Raw genomic sequence first — 22,775 nt, forward strand, 5'->3', positions numbered from 1 at the left:
AGGTGATGTCAGAGTGATGAGTGATACCTCTTGTTACACTGACCCTGCCCTGTGATGTCATAGAGTGATACCTCTCTTACACTTGCCCTGCCCTGTGATGTCATAGTGTGCTGACACCTCTCCTTACACTGACCCTGCCCTGTGATGTCATAGAGTGCTGACACCTCTCCTTACACTGACCCTGCGCTGTGATGTCATAGAGTGCTGACACCTCTCCTTACACTGACCCTGCCCTGTGATGTCATAGTGTGCTGACACCTCTCCTTACACTGACCCTGCGCTGTGATGTCATAGAGTGCTGACACCTCTCCTTACACTGACCCTGCGCTGTGATGTCATAGAGTGCTGACACCTCTCCTTACACTGACCCTGCCCTGTGATGTCACAGTGTGCTGACACCTCTCCTTACACTGACCCTGCCCTGTGATGTCATAGAGTGATACCTCTCTTACACTGACCCTGCCCTGTGATGTCATAGTGTGCTGACACCTCTCCTTACAATGACCCTGCCCTGTGATGTCATAGTGCTGAAACCTCTCCGTACACTGACCCTGCCCTGTGATGTCAGAGTGCTGACACCTCTCCTTACACTGATCCTGCCCTGTGATGTCATAGCGCTGTCATCTCTCCTTACACTGACCCTGCCCTGTGATATCATAGAGTGCTGACACCTCTCCTTATACGGAACCCTGCCCTGTGATGTCATAGTGCTGACACCTCTCCATACACTGACCCTGCCCTGTGATGTCATAGAGTGCTGACACCTCTCCTTATACTGAACCTGCCCTGTGATGTCATAGAGTGTGGACACCTCTCCTTACACTGACCCTGCCCTGTGATGTCATAGAGGGCTGACACCTCTCCGTACACTGACCCTGCCCTGTGATGTCATAGAGTGATACCTCTCCTTACACTGACCCTGCCCTGTGATGTCATAGTGCTGACACCTCTGCTTAGACCAAGAGTGCCCTGTGATGTCATAGAGGGCTGACACCTCTCCTTACACTGACCCTGCCCTGTGATGTCATAGAGGGCTGACACCTCTCCGTACACTGACCCTGCCCTGTGATGTCATAGAGTGATACCTCTCCTTACACTGACCCTGCCCTGTGATGTCATAGTGCTGACACCTCTCCGTACACTGACCCTGCCCTGTGATGTCATAGTGTGATACCTCTCCTTACACTGACCCTGCCCTGTGATGTCATAGTGCTGACACCTCTCCTTACACTGACCCTGCCCTGTGATGTCATAGAGTGCTAACACCTCTCCTTACACTGACCCTGCCCTGTGATGTCATAGTGCTGACACCTCTCCGTACACTGACCCTGCCCTGTGATGTCATAGAGTGATACCTCTCCTTACACTGACCCTGCCCTGTGATGTCATAGTGCTGACACCTCTCCGTACACTGACCCTGCCCTGTGATGTCATAGCGTGCTGACACCTCTCAGCACACTGACCCTACCGTGATGTCATAGCGTGCTGACACCTCTCCGTACACTGACCCTGCCGTGATGTCCTAGCATGCTGACACCTCTTCTTACACCGACCCTGCCCTGTGATGTCATAGCGTGCTGACACCTTTCCGTACACTGACCCAGCCCTGTGATGTCAGAGTGCTGACACCTCTTCTTACACCGACCCTGCCCTGTGATGTCATAGAGTGCTGACACCTCTTCTTACACCGACCCTGCCCTGTGATGTCATAGAGTGCTGACACCTTTCCGTACACTGACCCAGCCCTGTGATGTCAGAGTGCTGACACCTCTTCTTACACCGACCCTGCCCTGTGATGTCATAGAGTGCTGACACCTCTTCTTACACCGACCCTGCCCTGTGATGTCATAGAGTGCTGACACCTTTCCGTACACTGACCCAGCCCTGTGATGTCATAGAGTGCTGACACCTCTCCGTACACTGACCCAGCCCTGTGATGTCATAGAGTGCTGACACCTCTCCGTACACTGACCCTGCCCTGTGATGTCATAGAGTGCTGACACCTCTCCGTACACTGACCCTGCCCTGTGATGTCATAGAGTGCTGACACCTCTCCTTATACTGACCCTGCCCTGTGATGTCATAGAGTGCTGACACCTCTCCTTATACTGAACTCTGCGCTGTGATGTCATAGAGTGCTGACACCTCTCCGTACACTGACCCAGCCCTGTGATGTAATAGAGTGCTGACACCTCTCCTTATACTGACCCTGCCCTGTGATGGTTGACACCTCTACGTACACTGACCCTGCCCTGTGATGTCAGAGTGCTAACACCTCTCCTTACACTGACCCTGCCCTGTGATGTCAGAGTGCTGACACCTCTCCTTACACTGACCCTGCCCTGTGATGTCATAGGATGCTGACACCTCTCCTTACACTGACCCTGCCCTGTGATGTCAGAGTGCTAACACCTCTCCTTACACTGACCCTGCCCTGTGATGTCAGAGTGCTGACACCTCTCCTTACACTGACCCTGCCCTGTGATGTCATAGTGCTAACACCTCTCCTTGTATCATCACTGACAACGCTGGAGTCTTTGCTTTAATAAATACTTGTGTTCCTTATCTCAGTAACTGAGTTTTCTCTTGTGATGCCAAGGTGGCTATAATGACCAGTCCCGATGTTTCCTCTCAGTATTTCAGCACCTCAGGGGTTACTGAACTGATACCCAAATCAAAAATCCATAGGAAATAACAGAGATTGTATCACAGTTTGGACCAGGGCTTCCAAACCTGTGTGCCTCCTGCTGTTGCAAAACTACAATTCGCAGCATGCCCGGACAGCAAACGGCTCCGCCCCTAGACATCTTATCCCCTAGGGGATAAGATGTCTGATCGTGGGGATGCCGTCACATAGGACCCCTGCGATTTCGTCTGTGGCACCCCAGACACCTGGTTCACAGAGCAAACTTCATTCCGTGCCGGATGACTAGCAATGGGGGGGGGCGGAGGCTTGTGACGTCATGCTCACACCCTGCTCATACCGCCACAGCCCCTAAATGCAAGTCTATGGGAGGGGGCGTGACTCCCATAGACTTGCATTGAGGGGGCCGTGGCCACAATGTCACAAGCCTCCGGCGCTGCACCCGACGCTCTAAACAATCGCTGGGTGCAGCAGGGAGATTGCGGGAGATTGCGATCAGACATCTTATTCCCTATCCTTTGGATAGGGGATAAGATGTCGAGGGGCGGAATACTCCTTTAAGACAGGGACATTGGGAGAGTTGCTTGTGAATCCCATGGGAATGAGGTGCTAATATTAAGGTCTACATCTTCTCAGGATACCTCATTGCTCTGCACCTTATTCCCAGTACGTGGAGTTTACCCTGTGGACTAAACCCCATGTTCCATGGATTTATTCCTACTACACTGTAGCCATAACCACTGGACTGTGTTTTGTTCTTCATTTCTGTCTGTGGGGACAGTTTCTGTCCAGTGTATGTTTCCACAATTTTTTTTTAAACAACTGGTGCCAGAAAGTTAAAGAGATTTGTAAATTACTTCTATTAAAAGATCTTAATCCTTCCAGTACTTATTCGTAGCTGAATACTACAGAGGAAATTCTTTCCGGAACAGAGAGCTCTCTACTGACATCTCTGTCCATTTTAAGAACCGTCCAGAGAGCACTGTGCTTGTGATGTCAGCAGAGAGTTCTGTGTTCCAGCAGCTAACAAGTACTGGAAGGTTTAAGATTTTTTTTTTTTTTTTTTTTTTTTTTTTAGAAGTAATTTACAAATCTGTTGAACTTTCTGGCACCTGTTATTTTGTAATTTATTTATTTTTTTAAAGTCTTCCACCAGAGGACCCCTTTAAGGCTGCATTCACATCTCGTCTTGCAATACGGTTCCCGTATCAGATTTTTTGTAAAAAAAAAAAAACTTATATGTCTCAAACCCGAACCGTATACAACTGTGTATATCGCTATATACCTTTGTACGTTTTTGGGGAAAAAAAAAAAAAAAAGACAGAAAGTTTTATGTTTGTCCTTAATTAAATAAAGTTCTTCTTGTTCTAGTTGTGGGAAGAACTTTCGGCGTGCACTGTGCATGTGCAAACTGCAAAACCGTATTGTGCAAACCGGATGGAACCGTACGCACACACAGTTCCCATTAAACCACCATTAAAACGTATACGGGTTGTATCTGGTTTTTCACTTGGACATAAAACCGTAGTAGACGGTTTAGACGGTAGTAGACTACGGTTTTGTGTACGGGGAAAACAATGGATAAAACCGTAAATGGTGAAAAACGTACACAACCGGATGCTACGTTTGGCATACAGTTTTCAATGACATGTCTATACATACGCTGTGCAATAAGGTTCCATACGTTTTTTACACTGAAACCGGATACGGGAACCATATTGATAAAAGATGTGAATGCAGCCTAATGCTGTTCTCATATGGATTTGCTCTTTTGACATGTACAGAAGACAGCAGGCCAGGAGGTCTACATTCAGAAGATACCCATCATAACTGGGGGCAGCGGTGGGATTAAGAGAGCGCTCATGCTTTACCGGATTATGGACATGCTTGGAGAAAAGATTGGCTGCTGAGCTTGGAATCAGGCATCAACACCAAGCTTCATGAATCTATATGCATCTTATGCCTTCTACTTGGTATGTAGTTTCCACGGAGGAGGATCTCGTCATTTTGGCAGCAGTCCTGGCTCTTGTACAGTAAACAGGGATGTGAGATGCATCACTGCTTAAAAGGGGTACTCCATAATGGCCATCACTCCCCCTCCTATAGACTTGCATTGAGGGGGCGTGGCAGTGCCATCACAAGCGGGGCCTGACCATGATGTCACAAGTCTCCAGCCCGCATCGCCAGTCATCCAGTACAGAGTGGCATTTGCTCCATGCACCAGATGTCTGGGGTGCGGCAGCCAATATCCCGGGGGTCCCCCCGTGATCAGATATCTTATCCCCTATCCTTTGGATAGGGGATAAGATGTCTAGGGGCAGAGTACCCCTTTAATGCATGGTCGATGGAGGTAAGTGGCCACCATGCTGCGCATCCCCACTTGATACCTTACCCTTCATGGGCCGTGCACTCTGCAGCTGGTCCAGGGCTTAAAGGGGTATTCCAGGAAAAAAAAATTTTTTTTATATATATCAACTGGTTCCAGAAAGTTAAACAGATTTGTAAATTACTTCTATTAAAAAAAAATCTTAATCCTTTCAGAACTTATGAGCTTCTGAAGTTAAGGTTGTTCTTTTCTGTCTAAGTGCTCTCTGATGACACCTGTCTCGGGAAACGCCCAGTTTAGAAGAGGTTTGCTATGGGGATTTGCTTCTAAACTGGGCGTTTCCCGAGACAGGTGTCAGAGAGCACTGTTGCCAGACAGAAACGAACAACTCAACTTCAGCAGCTGATAATTATTGGATAATTTACAAATCTGTTTACATTTCTGGAGCCAGTTGAAATATGCATATACAAAAAAAAAAAAAAATTATATATAATATATATATATATATATATATATCTATCTATCTATTAAGGCTGGTTTGTGAGTCACTCACCCAGTGCCCGCCCAACTCGCCTCCTGTGCCGTGGACCGGCCGGTACCGCCTCCGGCTATTCACTTGTGCAAGAAGAAACAAGGTCCGGCACCAGGTTGCAAGTAAAAACTTCTTATTCTTTTATTTCAAGATTCTGCGGTACAGGGTAGAAAGTCTGACGCGTTTCGCTAAAAAGCTTAATCGTAGACTGCCATACAATCACAGGAGACAGCTTAAAATACCAGAGGTATAAGTCACATGACTGACCTCGTTATTGTTAATAACATGTTACATATACAACCTGGAATTGGAATCCATTCAGAGCACTAATTATAGTGTCTGTTCACACTCTTAGATTATCCTTTACTGCGTTAGAAACTATTTCATATTTAATGTTCACTGAATGCAATACTAAGAGTTTCCCTAGCAATAAATTAAATTGTAGGATGTGTTTTGGCCTCTTATTGATTTTATATTTTTGATTTTAAAATTTTTAAATATTTTTTTAAAATTTTTTAATTTTTTAATTTTTTTTTAAAAAACGCAGTGGATTAAAAAAATGGAGTGTGAATTAGACGTACAGATTGTCATATACATACGGAAACCACAATGGGGGGGGAGGAGAAAGGAACAAACAGGCAAGAAGAATTTTACTTTAGCACGGGAAAAGAAAGATTTTTTGTATAAATACATATATGCTTGTCATTATCAGAATACGTACATGGGAAAAGCACACGATGCAGCTAGTGCGTAATATTATACGATATTGACTGCCATGTGAGAACAACATCAATTTGTGTGTGAATATTAACAGGATGAAATAAATGGAGACCATCAATGAACAATTTTTTATATAATTTTGTTATTATTTGTAATTTTATGGTGTATACATTATTATTATTAATACCTTTTATCTTTAAATATTTCTTATTTTTATTATTTATATTTCTATGTATTTTCTGATAACATTTATTACTATGCCATAATATCCTAGATAGCATTAATACTTTATTATTTTTGTTTTATTTTATTTTTGTTTTGTTGATTATTTTGTTATTATTTTATATCATTAGTATTATTATTATATTTTTTTTTTTTTTTTTTTTTTTTAATTATTGTTATTTTTCATATGTGGGATCCTATCATGCTATTCCATAACATAAAGACATGATTGCCCTACATAGTTGGATGGATTTGGTCTATGAATACAGTGTGGGTTATGACATTGTCAATCCACACTGGATTATTTCGTTTATTCATACCTATAAATACTATTCCTACAAAATATAACCTAACAACAACAATGCAATATTATGGACAAGTTAACATCATATCCATTCTCTTATTTAAACCTTCTGGGTATCTAGTTCCCAGAAGGAACATCCAATAGGTCTCCCGTTTATACATCCTGTATTTGAGATCTCCACCTCTTGGCCCCAAGGATATCTTCTCCAATCCCGAGACACGGAGGCTATTTGCCTCCCCCCCATGTATTTCTCTGAAATGACGAGATAACATGGAGATACCTGGTAGATTACTCCTAATATCCGACACATGTTTTCTGAATCTCATTTTTAATGAGTTGCCTGTGCAACCCACATATTGTAATTTGCAAATTGTGGAAGTCGCCACATATACAATGTTTTTAGTATTACAATTTATATAATTTTGTATACTGTGTGCTTTTCCCGTAGTGCATGATATCACTTCATTTGAGACACTCATATAGTCACACGTTAAACACCGATTGTGTCCACATTTCCAATTTCCTTTGGCATTGAGCCAATTCTGGCTGTTTGTTTTGGTATTACTTTTACTTTCAAAAAGGCTTGGGGATATTTTAGACCCTATAGAGGGACCCCTCCTAGATACAATAGCAATACCTCCTGCTACAATATTTCTTAAAGCTGGATCCGTTTCAAGGACTGGGATGTATCTATTTATGATATTTTTTATTAAATTGGGTGCTATACGGTGTGACGAAAAAAGGTCTCTTGAATTTAGATTTAAATTTACTGCTTTTGCCGCCTGCATTATGTGATTCCTCCTGCTCCTGTCTCCTCCTAGAGTATGCCACTAAATCCCTCCGATCGATTTCATTAATTTTCTTGTGTGACCGATTCGAGATTTTATCATTATAGCCTCTATTTCTCAGCCTAACACACAGATCTTCTGCTGCCACTTTAAACTCATCGTCTCTAGAGCAATTGCGCCTGATCCTACAGAGCTCCCCAAATGGGATATTATCCAAAACATGTTTTGGGTGACAGGAGGATGCCCTTAATATGGAGTTAGTCGCCGTTTCCTTCCTGTAAGGAAGGACTTCTATAACATCCTCTCTGCCCACCAATGTGAGATCTAGGAAATTAATACTATCTTTGTTAAAGAATGATGTGAACCCTAAATTAAGGTCATTGGATCCAATATATTTAACAAAATTCTCAAATTCATTCCTTTGAATCTTTCCAGATTATTAAAATATCGTCAACGTAGCGCCCTAGCCAATGTATACTATTCAAATATGGATTATCGATATTGAATATGAACTGGGATTCCCAATAGAACATAAAGATGTTCGCAAAAGAAGGGGAGTATTTAGCCCCCATCGATGCTCCCCTGGTCTGAAGGAAATAATCACCATCGAACATAAAATAATTGTGTTTAAGCAAAAATTCTGTGGCGATGGTGATGAAGTCCCTCAGACCAGGGGAGTACGGGCTATATTTTTCCATGTGTAAGGATAAAGCTTCTAAACCCTTGGACCAAGGAATAGATGGATACAATCCTATGACATCACACGTTGCCCATGACAACTCCTTGCTCCAAGTAATATTTTCTAGAACATTAATGGCATGTTTTGAATCCTCTATATATGTAGGAGTGGTCTTAGTGAGGGGCTGCAAGTAGTGATCCACCCACTCACCAAGGCGCTATTGTGGTTTCCGTATGTATATGACAATCTGTACGTCTAGTTCACACTCCATTTTTTCATCCACTGCGTTTAAAAAAAAAAAAATTTAAAAATGTAAAAATCAAAAATATAAAATCAATAAGAGGCCAAAACACATCCTACAATTTTATTTATTGCTAGGGAAACTCTTAGTATTGCATTCAGTGAACATTAAATATGAAATAGTTTCTAACGCAGTATAGGATAATCTAAGAGTGTGAACAGACACTATAATTAGTGCTCTGAATGGATTCCAATTCCAGGTTTTATATGTAACATGTTATTAACAATAACGAGGTCAGACATGTGACTTATACCTCTGGTATTTTAAGCTGTCTCCTGTGATTGTATGGCAGTCTACGATTAAGCTTTTAAGCGAAACGCGTCAGACTTTCTACCCTGTACCGCAGAATCTTGAAATAAAAGAATAAGAAGTTTTTACTTGCAACATGGTGCCGGACCTTGTTTCTTCTTGCATATATATTTATATATATATATATATATATATATATATATATATATATATATATATATATATATATATATATATAAATAAATAAATAAAAATACTTTTGTCCTGGAATACCCCTTTAAGAGGAGTACTCCACCCCTTGACATCTTATCCTCTATCCAAAGATAATACATCTAATTGTGGGGGTCCCGCCGCTGGGGATCTCCCTGCTTCGTTTAGAGCGTTTGGTACAGCACCAGAGGCTCGCGACATCACAGCCGCGCCCCCTCAATGCAAGTCTATGGGAGGGGGCGTGACTGCCGTCACGCCCCCTCCCATAGACTTGCATTGAGGGGGCGCGGTCGTGACGTCTAGAGCCTCCGCCCCGCATTGCATTGCCAGTTACCCGGCTACGTGCACCGGATGAGATCGCGGGGGATAAGATGTCTAGGGGCGGAGTGCCCCTTTAAGTCTCCCAGCCCCATCACCTTTATTGCCACATTCACTCAGAATCTGACACAAGATGGATGCAGAATAAAACTATTATTATTATTATTACAAAATAAAAGCTATTATTCACAGAAACAAGAAAAAAAGTAAAAACGCTGCCAGAGAAAGTACAACGGCACCATTGTGAACTGGTCACCAGAAACGCTGCCTACTCTACCAACGTGCAACCGAACTACCAGCGTAACAAACATCATCTGGCCTCATCTCCTCATGGGTGGTGTCTGCCCAAGCGTCCCAGGCCACGTCTCCTCATGGGCGGTCTCTGACCGAGTGTCTCAGAGCACGAAATGGAATGTCCGGCCAGGTTGTGTGCTGGCCTGCGGGGGTGGCGCCTCTCCGATGGCACGCTATACGGCTGGCGGGTCATCCTCTGAGGAGCAGAGCATATATATCCCAGCTGAATGGAAAGCTGCTCGCTCACATCAGATAGGCGCGCCACCACATCCACCAGCCGATCTACTGTATGGCACAGCATAACCACCGGACCACCGGTACCCGCTGCATTCCCCGGAACATCTGGAACAGAAAAATCACACAAGATATGAGGAGCCGCGCAGCCAGTCACATGATATACCAACCGGTCATCCCACAAAGCCGATCATAGGAAAGTATTCTACGCTATGAGGACAGACCCCATCTATAGGGCTCTATTAAAGGGTATTCCAGTTAAAAACTATTTGTTTCATATGAACTGTCAAGAATTTGTAAATTACTTCTATTAAAAAAAAATATTAATTCCAGCACTTTTCAGCTGCTGTAGTGGAGTTGTTCTTTTCTATCTGACCACAGTGCCCTCTGCTGCCATCCCTGTCCCTGTTAGGAACTGTCCAGAGCAGGAGAGGTTTGCTATGGGGATTTGCTCCTACTCTGGACAGTTTCTGAGACAGACAGAGGTGTCAGCAGAGAGCACTGTTATCAGCTGTTGAAGTGGAGTCGTTCTTTTCGGTCTGATAAGTACTGGAAGGATTAAGATTTTTTTAATAGAAGTAATTTAGAAAATCTGTATAAATTTTTGGAGCATGTTGATATGGAAAAAAAAAAATGTTTTTAACTGGCGTGCCCCTTTAACACTGGTCCCAATGCATTCCCATATGTGCCCCCAGAACCTTATAGAAGCATCATCTGGCCTGCTATATGGTGGTATCATGGTGGACTGAGACAGAGAGGCATCCTTCCTCCCTAGGTTTAAAGGGGTACTCCGGTGGAAAACATTTTCTTAAATCAACTGGTGCCAGAAAGTTAAACAGATTTGTAAATTATAAAAATAGGATATTAGTCCTCAGCTCAATATCAAAAAGATTAATGGGGGATGTCTGGTATCAATAATAGAGAAAAAACTAAATTGGTATATAAATGATATTTAATAGATATTAAATAGTGCGTTCCCGCAGGGCCCTACGGTGGCGCACAATTGGTTAAAAAGTAATAAATATAAAAAATGCAACAAGTTATTACACTACAGAGTGAATGATACTCTTAATAACAAATGTATCTATTGTGGCTAACGGCCGTATAATGATACACTGGGTGATAATGTGACAGTGTTACTCTGATCAGAATGGTAGTAAATTCAGTGTGCACAAAAAATAAATAAAAATAAAAACGTTCCTCCTGGAAAGAAAATAGCTTGATAGAAAAAAAAAAAAAAAAAAATAATAGATAAAATATGCAAAATGTCCTGTAAATAATAAAAGTGGCAGTTCTATTGATGATGGAGTTGTGTCCTGTAGGATGGATCCGACAATTGGCCTGGAACAATGTCCTGTGATAAAATCGTAAGCTGTATATGATTATAACATACAAATTGATTCATATGTTATAATCATATACAGCATACGATTTTGTCGGATCCATCCTACAGGACACAACTCCATCATCAATAGAACTGCCACTTTTATTATTTACAGGACATTTTGCATATTTTATCTATTATTTTTATTTTTTTCTATCAAGCTATTTTCTTTCCAGGAGGAACGTTTTTATTTTTATTTATTTTTGTGCACACTGAATTTACTACCATTCTGATCAGAGTAACACTGTCACATTATCACCCAGTGTATCATTATACGTCCGTTAGCCATAATAGATACATTTGTTATTAAGAGTATCATTCGCTCTGTAGTGTAATAACTTGTTGCATTTTTTATATTTATTACTTTTTAACCAATTGTGCGCCACCGTAGGGCCCTGCGGGAACGCACTATTTAATATCTATTAAATATCATTAATATACCAATTTTGTTTTTTCTCTATTATTGACACCAGACATCCCCCATTAATCTTTTTGATATTGAGCTGAGGACTAATATCCTATTTTTATCATTTTTCTATATCTCTCTGTGGGGGAGAGCTTTTAGTTAACCTCGCTCATTTTTTGTGGTTGAGCTACACATACCTGCATTTCCAGATTTGTAAATTACCTCTATTTAAAAATTGTAATCTTTCCAGTACTTAGCTGCTGTATAAGGCACAGTGCTCTCTGCTGACACCTCTGTCCGTGTCAGGAACTGTCCAGAGCAGGAACAATTTCCCACAGCAAACCTCTCCTTCTCTGGACAGTTCCTGACATGGACAGAGGTGTCAGCAGAGAGCACTGTGGTCAGACAGAAAATAAATTCAAAAAGAAAAGAACTTCCTGTGGAGCATACAGCCGCTGATAAGTACTGGAAGGATTAAGATTTTTATATAGAAGTAATTTACAAATCTGTTAAACTTTCTGGCACCAGTTGATTTAAAAAAATGTTCTCCACCGGAGTGCCCCTTTAACAGGAGTCTCTCCACGTACTGTATGTCAGCTAACACAGGGGAAGGGCAGTAGACAAGACAAAGAGTCTTTACTTCACCAATACTTACCTCCTGGCGGAGCCCCCTCGGCCGTTCCTGCCCCCTCATCTGCCTCAGGGCTGTTGGTAGAAGTCGTATGGTCTTCACTGTCAGGCGTTGGGATTGACGGGGAATCCGGCGCCTCCAGGCCTGAAACCAAGAGAAAGGACGATAAGTGTAACATTCGCTGCCCTTCCCCCAACCTGTTGTCCCCAGGTAATGGGGCGGTACCCAAAAATTGATTGGGAGGGGCTGCGAAGTGACATGAGACACCCGAACCAGGATCGCACCCGAACTCCTGCCGAGGGACAAATACTTACAGGGTCCGGACTGAAGGGTAGGTTATATAGATTAGCGCCCCCCCCCCCCCCCCCAGGTCTGCTGGATGAGAGAGCCAACCTGTGACCAGCATTACCCTCCCCCATCAGGAAGACCAGGGCAACCGCATCATAACCCCCACCATCCGCTGAGAGTATAACTCATAGAAAAGATCGACTCAGTCTGTAGGAAGTACCCTAGGTTTACTGACACACACAGAGCGGGTCTTAAAGGGGTACTACACTCCCCAGCGTTCAGAACATTTAGTTCCGAACGCTGCTGTGGGCTTCGGGGGTCACCACACCCCCTTTATGTAAGTCTATGGGAGGGGGCATGACGGTCCCTTGTGATGCAACGCTCCACCCCTCGTGACGTCATGCCCCGCCCCCTCAATGTAAGTCTATAGGAGGGGGCGTGATGGTCCCTTGTGATGTAACGCTCCACCCCTCGTGACATCATGCCCCACCCCCTCAATGTAAGTCTGTAGGAGGGGGCATGACGGTCCCTTGTGATGCAACGCTCCACCCCTTGTGACGTCATGCCCCGCCCCCTCAATGTAAGTCTATAGGAGGGGGCGTGATGGTCCCTTGTGATGTAACGCTCCACCCCTCGTTACGTCATGCCCCACCCCCTCAATGTAAGTCTGTAGGAGGGGGCATGACGGTCCCTCGTGATGTAACGCTCCACCCCTCGTGACGTCATGCCCCACCCCCTCAATGTAAGTCTATAGGAGGGGGCATGACGGTCCCTCGTGATGTAACGCTCCACCCCTCGTGACGTCATGCCCCACCCCCTCAATGTAAGTCTGTAGGAGGGGGCATGACGGTCCCTCGTGATGTAACGCTCCACCCCTCGTGACGTCATACCCCACCCCCTCAATGTAAGTTTGTAGGAGGGGGCATGACGGTCCCTCGTGATGTAACGCTCCACCCCTCGTGACATCATGCCCCGCCCCCTCAATGTAAGTCTATAGGAGGGGGCGTGACGGTTCATCGTGATGTAATGCACACCCACAGTAACTGTAATCCAAAAAGTATATCTTTATTACATATAAATAGTACAAAAGGGTCTTTAGGGGGGCACCTGCCGTATTACTCCTCCATCTATTGTCCTCTACTACCAGTCCCCTGTGCTATATATTAAGGACACTCAGGTTGTATACATATTATTGGTGTTGTGGGGACAGGACTGTATTGATTTCACATTCTTGTTGTATGATAGGTTGATAACCTGTGTATTTGTGGAGGCAGGTGCCCTGGGTGGGGTTTCTGCCCTTTTTGGTAGGGGGTTTCCCCCCCACCCCCTCGTTTGTGCAGTGGCCAATTGGGCCTTTTTTAATTGGCTTTAACTGTATTGTCTGCTTTTTGTACTATTTATATGTAATAAAGATATACTTTTTGGATTATAGTTACTGTGGGTGTGCATTATATTGCGTATCTCTCTCTTTTTTTGTGTAGTTATTTGGTACGCTTAATAGCACCCCTTTGTGTATGATGCCTAGCCCGCCTGCTTTCTATATACATGGTCCCTCGTGATGTAACGCTCCACCCCTCGTGACATCATGCCCCGCCCCCTCAATGTAAGTCTATAGGAGGGGGCGTGACGGTCCCTCGTGATGTCACACTCTGCCCCTCGTGAAAGACACGTCCTGCCCCTCGTGATGTCACGCTCCGTCCCTCAATGTAAGTTTATAGGAGGGGGCATGACGGTCCCTCGTGACATCCCGCTCCGCCCCCCGTGCCGTCACATCCCCCCCCCCCCCCAATATAAGTGTATGGGAGGAGTGATGTCCGTCACGCCCCCTCCCATAGACTTACATTGAGGGGGCGGGATTTGACATCAAGAGGGGCAGAGCGTGACATCACAAAGGCGTGGCGACCCCCGAAGACCACACCAGCGTTCAAAACTAAATGTTCCGAATGCTGGGGAGTGGAGTACCCCTTTAACCCCTTAAGGACTCAGGGTTTTTCCGTTTTTGCACTTTCGTTTTTTCCTCCTTACCTTTTAAAAATCATAACCCTTTCAATTTTCCACCTAAAAATCCATATGATGGCTTATTTTTTGCGTCGCCAATTCTACTTTGCAGTGACATTAGTCATTTTACCCAAAAATGCACGGCCAAATGGAAAAAAAAATCATTGTGCGACAAAATCGGAAAAAAAAACGCCATTTTGTAACTTTTGGGGGCTTCCGTTTCTACGCAGTGCATATTTCGGTAAAATTTACACCTTATCATTATTCTGTAGGTCCATACGGTTAAAATGATCCCCTACTTATATAGGTTTGATTTTGTCGCACTTCTGGAAAAAATCATAACTACATGCAGGAAAATTTATACGTTTAAAGATGTCATCTTCTGACCCCTATAACTTTTTTATTTTTCCACGTATGGGGTGGTATGAGGACTCATTTTTTTGCGCCGTGATCTGAAGTTTTTATCGGTATGATTTTTGTTTTGATCGGACTTTTTGATCACTTTTTATTCATTTTTTAATGGTATAAAAAGTGACCAAAATACGCTTTTTTGGACTTTGGAATTTTTTTGCGCGTACGCCATTGACCGTACGGCTTAATTAATGATATATTTTTATAGTTCGGACACTTACGCACGCGGCGATACCACATACGTTTATTTTTTATTTTTTTTACACTTTTATTTTTTTTATGGGAAAAGGGGGGTGATTCAAACTTATTAGGGAAGGGGTTAAATGACCTTTATTAACACTTTTTTCACATTTTTTTTGCAGTGTTATAGGTCCCATAGGCACCTATAACACTGCACACACTGATCTCCTATGCTGATCACTGGTATGTATTAACACGCCTGTGATCAGTGTTATCGGCGCTTGACTGCTCCTGCCTGGATCTCAGGCACAGAGCAGTCATTCATCGATCGGACACCGAGGAGGCAGGTAAGGGCCCTCCCGATGTCCGATCAGCTGTTCGGGACGCCGCGATTTCACCGCGGCGGTCCCGAACAGCCCGACTGAGCAGCCGGGTCACTTTCACTTTAGAAGCGGCGGTCAGCTTTGACCGCCGCTTCTAAAGGGTTAATACCGCACATCGCCGCGATCGGCGATGTGTGGTATTAGCCGCGGGTCCCGGCCGTTGATTAGCGCCGGGACCGACGCGATATGATGCGGGATCGCGCTTCATATCGCGGGAGCCGGCGCAGGACGTAAATATACGTCCTGCGTCGTTAAGGGGTTAAAGGGGCAGTGGCCTTTGTATTGGAGTGTGAATTCTCCGACACAGGGTGGGGCTGTCGAGAGGTTGAGTGCTTTGGGGTAACCTGTGGTCTGTAAAGGCTTGGGAAGGTGTGTGGCCCCCGTGGGCACTGACCAGAGCTGTCCGCTTCCCTTCTCCAGCATCTGTCTCTGCCCTCTGGACTCAGTAACTGCTCCATGTCTTCATAGAAGGGGCAATCCACTGAAGCGGCACAAAGCGGCATCGCCCCCGCGTCCACCAAGCGCTTCTGATTCCAGTACCTTGATTTTAGAACACGCCAGTGTGTCCGTAACGCCAGCGGGCTAAGGAGACAAAAACCCAGAATTAGTAGAGGCTATCCTCCTCCCCCCCCCCCCCCATCATGTATAGCTGTAAGCGTCATGTGTCCATTCAGTAGAGGCTATCCTCCTCTCCCCCCCCCCCATCATGTATAGCTGTAAGCGTCATGTGTCCATTCAGTAGAGGCTACCCCCCCCACCCCCATCATGTATAGCTGTAAGCGTCATGTGTCCATTCAGTAGAGGCTACCCCCCCACCCCCATCATGTATAGCTGTAAGCGCCATGTGTCCATTCAGTAGAGGCTATCCCCCCCCCCCCCCCCCCATCATGTATAGCTGTAAGCGCCATGTGTCCATTCAGTAGAGGCTATCCCCCCCATCATGTATAGTTGTAAGCGCCATGTGTCCATTCAGTAGAGGCTATCCTCCTCCCCCCCCCCCCCCATCATGTATAGCTGTAAGCGTCATGTGTCCATTCAGTAGAGGCTACCCTCCTCCTCCGTCATCATGTGTAGCTGTAAGAGGGATGTGTCCATTTAGTAGAGGCTATCCTCCAGTGTGTGATGTGTCCAGCCTGCAGTCACCTGATCTGGATGCCGCGGCGCGCCAGTAACATACACAGCGTCTCATACACCTCCAGGTTCTGGCAGCGGTTGCCGGCGAGTATCTGGGTGAAGCCCATATCCCGGATGAGGTCCATTAACCCCTGAATCTCCATTACAGTCCACGTCCGGGGAACATGTTCTGGAGCCTCCATTATACACCTGAGGGGAATTCTGGGATAGTCTGCAAAAGAGAGGACAGGAGGTCATTACATCATATCACCGCACAGTGACCCACAACGCACACTCCCATAAGCAGAGCGCACACACACACCACAGGACACTCCCATGAGCAGAGCAGAACCCCCCCCCCACACACACACACACGAGCAGAGTGCGCGCGCGCACATATATATATACACACACACACACACACACACACGAGCAGAGCGCTCGCACACACGCGAGCAGAGAGCGCGCGCACACGCACGAGCAGAGCGCGCGCACACACACACAGCGCACGAGCAGAGCGCGCACACACACACAGCGCACGAGCAGAGCGCGCACACACACACACGCAGAGCGCGCGCACACACACACACACGCAGAGCGCGCGCACACACACACGCAGAGCACACACACACACACACGCGCAGCGCGCGCGCGCGCACAACACGCGCAGAGCGCGCGCGCACACACGCGCAGAGCGCGCGCGCACACACACGCAGAGCGCGCGCGCCACACACACGCAGAGCGCGCACACGCAGAGCGCGCGCACACACACACGCAGAGCGCGCGCACACACACACGCAGAGCGCGCGCACACACACACGCAGAGCGCGCGCACACACACACACGCAGAGCGCGCACACACACACACGCAGAGCGCGCACACACACACACGCAGAGCGCGCGCACACACACACACGCAGAGCGCGCACACACACACACGCAGAGCGCGCACACACACACACGCAGAGCGCGCACACACACGCAGAGCGCGCGCACACACGCAGAGCGCGCGCACACACACAGAGCGCGCGCACACACACAGAGCGCGCGCACACACACACACAGAGCGCGCACACACACACACAGAGCGCGCGCACACACACACAGAGCGCGCGCACACACACACACAGAGCGCGCACACACACACACAGAGCGCGCGCACACACACACACAGAGCGCGCGCACACACACACACAGAGCGCGCGCACACACACACACACACAGAGCGCACCCCCCCCCCCCCCCCCCCCCCAACAAGATACTCACATGCAGAGCACACACGAGAGCAGAACACACACACACACTCACACTCACACACACGAGCAGAATGGATGTTCTGCTTGATGAGGAATAAGACCTGAGGATTTCTACGCCCCCCCCCCCCAAGTTTTAACCCCTTAACGCATATGGACGAGGTGAGCCGCATCATACCCGTTGGCTATAAGCAACCAGGATCCGTGGCTGATGTCCGGCATTAACTCTTTGAACGTAAAACCTTCCCTGCAGCTCAGTTGGGCTGATCGGGACCATCGCGGTAAAATCGCGATGTCCCAATCAGCTAGAACGCAACAGGAGGGTCTCTTACCTGCCTCCTGTGCATGCGATCGGCGATTGCATCGCAATGGCAGTGATCAGTGTATGGAATCCATGTACTGCATGTTATAGTTCCCTATGGGAGCTATAACATTGCGGGAAAAAAAAAAGTTAGAGATCATTTAACCCCCTCCCTACCTCCATAATAAAACTTTGAATCACCCCCCTTTTCCCAATATAAAAAATATAAAATAATGTCCGAACTATAAAAATATATTGTTAATTAAAACGCACAGTCAATGGCGTACGCGCAAAAAAAAAAATAATTCCAAAGTCCAAAATAGTGTATTTTTGGTCACTTTTTATACCATAAAAAAGAATAAAATCGATCAAAAAGTACCGATAAAAACTTCAGATCACGGCGCAAAAAATGAGAGAAAAATATAGGGGTCGGAAGATGACAATTTTAAACGTATACATTTTCCTGGATGTAGTTATGATTTTTTTTTTTCCCAGAAGTGCGACAAAATCAAACCTATATAAGTAGGGGATCATTTTAATCATATGGACCTACAGAATAAAGAGAAGGTGTCATTTTTACCGAAAAATGTACTGTGTAGAAACGGAAGCCCCAAAACGTACAAAATGGTGTTTTTTCTTCAATTTTGTGGCACAATTTTTTTTTCCGCTGCACCATAGATTTTGGGGTAAAATGACTGATGTCATTAAAAAAGTAGAATTGGTGGCACAAAAAATAAGCCATAATATGGATTTTTAGGTGCAAAAATGAATTTTAGAAGGTGTTGAGGAAAAAAACGAAAATGCAAAAACTGAAAAACCCTCTGTCCTTAAAGGGGTTATCCGGGGAAATATATATATATATATTTTTTTTTTTTTTTTTTTTTTTTTTTATATATCAACTTGCTTCAGAAAGTTAAACAGATGTGTAAATTACTTCTATCAAAAAAATCTTAATCCTTTCAGTACTTATGAGCTTCTGAAGTTAAGGTTGTTCTTTTCTGTCTAAGTAATCTCTGATGACACGTGTCTCGGGAACCGCCCAGTTTAGAAGCAAATCCCCATAGCAAACCTCTTCTAAACTGGGCGGTTCCCGAGACAGGTGTCATCAGAGAGGAACAACTTTAACTTCAGAAGCTCATAAGTACTGAAAGGATTAAGATTTTTTAATAGAAGTAATTTACAAATCTGTTTAACTTTCTGGAGCCAGTTGATATATATAAAAAAGTTTTTTCCTGAAAAACCCCTCTAAGGGGTTAAATATTGCACCGTTCACCGTGAGGTAAAAATAAGATTATAGCTTTAGTTTCAGCCATATCACTACTATAACAGCCATTTTATTTTACATTAGCTTTATTTCAAAGACTGTCTGGGCATGCTGGGATTTGTGGTTTTGCAACACCTTTAGGCATCCAGGTTGGGAAACGCCGTTATGATGTATAACACTGACAGGACAGGATAGGGCAGTGGTCTTCAACCTGCAGACCTCCAGATGTTGCAAAACTACAACTCCCAGCATGCCCAGACAGCCGTTGGCTGTCTGGGCATGCTGGGAATTGTAGTTTTGTAACATCTGGAGGTCCGCAGGTTGAAGACCACTGGGATAGGGGATAAGATGGCTAATCGCGGGGTCCCACCACTGGTGACCCCCATGATCTCCCCTGCGGCACCCCGGTCATCCATGCACAGAGTGAACTCCGCCCCTTCCCATGACTGATGACCACAGACAACCACACCCCTCCCTCCATTCATGTCTATGGGAGGAGACGTGACGTGTTCCGGACGCTGCCGGCCTGGAGATTGCGGCGGTGGGTCCCCCGTTGGATAGGGGATAAGATGCTTATCGGCGGAGTACCCCTTTAACAATTGATAAAAAAAAAAGTCATTAACCCCTTCCGTCCCCAGGACATTTGCATACATGCTGCAGGAGATTGCGCCAGTCTCAGCTATTTTAACCCCATTGATGTGGGGTCAGTACTGAGCATGGCATCTAAGGGATTGACAGTGGGAGGGGGACAGGGGACTGACATCTCCCCCCCCCCCCCCCGCGACTGACCACTCACATATATACTGACCACTCACATATATACTGACCACACATATATACTGACCACTCACAGTATACCACTCATATATATATATATATATACTGACCACTCACATATATATACTGACCACTCACATTATAGCACTCACATATATACTGACCACTCATATATATACTGACCACTCACAGTATAGCACTCACATATATACTGACCACTCACATATATACTGACCACTCACAGTATAGCACTCACATATATACTGACCACTCACAGTATAGCACTCACATATACTGACCACTCATATATATACTGACCACTCATATATATACTGACCACTCACATTATAGCACTCACATATATACTGACCACTCACATATATACTGACCACTCACATTATAGCACTCACATATATACAGACCACTCATATATACTGACCACTCACATTATAGCACTCACATATATAATGACCACTCACATATATACTGACCACTCACATTATAGCACTCACATATATACTGACCACTCACATATATACACTGACCACTCACAGTATAGCACTCACATATATAATGACCACTCACATATATAATGACCACTCACATATATACTGACCACTCACATTATAGCACTCACATATATACTGACCACTCACATATATACTGACCACTCACATATATACTGACCACTCACATTATAGCACTCACATATATACTGACCACTCATATATACTGACCACTCACATATATACTGACCACTCACATATATACTGACCACTCACAGTATAGCACTCATATATATACTGACCACTCACATTATACCACTCACATATATACTGACCACTCACATTATAGCACTCACATATATACTGACCACTCACAGTATAGCACTCACATATATACTGACCACTCACATTATAGCACTCACATATATACTGACCACTCACAGTATAGCACTCACATATATACTGACCACTCACATTATAGCACTCACATATATACTGACCACTCACAGTATAGCACTCACATATATACTGACCACTCATATATATCACCACTATATACTGACCACTCACAGTATAGCACTCACATATATACTGACCACTCACATATATACTGACCACTCACAGTATAGCACTCACATATATACTGACCACTCACATATATACTGACCACTCACATATATACTGACCACTCACATATATACTGACCACTCACAGTATAGCACTCACATATATACTGACCACTCACATATATACTGACCACTCACATATATACTGACCACTCACAGTATAGCACTCACATATATACTGACCACTCACAGTATAGCACTCACATATATACTGACCACTCACATATATACTGACCACTCACAGTATAGCACATATATATATATATATATATATATATATACACACATATATACTGACCACTCACAGTATAGCACTCACATATATACTGACCACTCACATATATACTGACCACTCACATATATACTGACCACTCACATATATACTGACCACTCACAGTATAGCACTCACATATATACTGACCACTCACATATATACTGACCACTCACATATATACTGACCACTCACAGTATAGCACTCACATATATACTGACCACTCACAGTATAGCACTCACATATATACTGACCACTCACATATATACTGACCACTCACAGTATAGCACATATATATATATATATATATATATATATATATATATATATATATACACACATATATACTGACCACTCACAGTATGTATATATCCTGTCTGTGTATATTTGCTATTTCTGATCATTTTACACACATAAATATATAATTCACTCTCTATTAAAATTATCATGTGGTGATGACGTCATCCCGATGACGTGACGTTCTTGAGGTGCGTTTCCCACGTGATCTTACCGCTCTCTGTGTGGAGACTCTTAGGTGCAGAAGATGGCGGGCTCAGGCGGGTTCCGCGCTTTATTTACGTCAGCGGCCGGGGGGCGGGGCGCAGCATGATTGGCTGCGGTCTGGTATGGAGCGCCCCCTTGTGTTACTGTGTACTTATGGCTGTATGAGGCGCTCCTGGCGTGCGGACTACCTCAGGTTGTATGGAGAGCTCATTGGGGTTGGGGGGGTCATGTATATGGGGGTGTAGAGGGCCCTGTGACCCCTCATCTACTATGGAGTCACCTGTTACTGCAGCAGCTTTCTAGCTGACTATAGTATGGAGGGAGCTTTCCTTATTGGTTATTGATCCATCGGCCTATATTAAGCCCCTGAAGAAGGCCCGATAGGAGAGAAACGTGTTGTGACATATGTTTTGGTTGAATGAGAGCTGTTTAAGATTTATATTTCATGCAGCAAAACTGTTGCTATGGTCTTGGATATATCTTATATAATGTTGTCTTTAGATACAGTGGGGCTTAAGGACCAAGCCCATTTTGGCCTTAAAGGGGCACTCTGCTGAAAACATCTTTGGATATGGGATAAGATGTTAGATCGCGGGGTCCGCCACTGGGGACCCCTGTGATTTCCGGGCCAATGTGTTTGGAACGCCATGCCCCTTCC

General features: G+C 44.8%; 2 protein-coding genes across 4 annotated transcripts in view; one reads left to right on the forward strand and one right to left on the reverse strand.

Moving 5' to 3' along the window:
- Window positions 1–9,440: 9,440 nt before the first annotated feature.
- LOC130357277 (uncharacterized) lies at window positions 9,441–22,248 on the reverse strand. Of its 3 annotated transcripts, none has more exons than XM_056559909.1 (5): window positions 21,973–22,114; window positions 16,646–16,847; window positions 15,897–16,084; window positions 12,267–12,386; window positions 9,441–9,929 (listed from the first exon to the last, which is right to left on the reverse strand). In XM_056559909.1, the coding sequence occupies exons 2-5, from the start codon at window positions 16,816–16,818 to the stop codon at window positions 9,622–9,624; spliced, it is 789 nt and encodes a 262-aa protein (XP_056415884.1). In that variant the 5' UTR covers window positions 16,819–16,847; window positions 21,973–22,114; the 3' UTR covers window positions 9,441–9,621. The 3 variants fall into 3 exon arrangements, with proteins under 3 accessions (XP_056415884.1, XP_056415886.1, XP_056415885.1); XM_056559911.1 differs by having other exon boundaries at window positions 22,027–22,102; XM_056559910.1 differs by lacking the exon at window positions 21,973–22,114 and adding an exon at window positions 22,125–22,248 and having other exon boundaries at window positions 9,442–9,929.
- The window catches only part of LOC130357276 (TATA box-binding protein-associated factor, RNA polymerase I, subunit C-like), a 51,644-nt gene continuing 48,816 nt past the window's right edge, over window positions 19,948–22,775 (forward strand). Inside the window, exon 1 of the mRNA XM_056559908.1 lies at window positions 19,948–19,974. The gene's annotated coding sequence lies outside the window, so the exon portion shown is untranslated. The remainder of the gene's footprint in view (window positions 19,975–22,775) is intronic.

Source organism: Hyla sarda, chromosome 2 (genome assembly GCF_029499605.1).
Source record: "Hyla sarda isolate aHylSar1 chromosome 2, aHylSar1.hap1, whole genome shotgun sequence".
Taxonomy (NCBI): Eukaryota; Metazoa; Chordata; class Amphibia; order Anura; family Hylidae; genus Hyla; species Hyla sarda.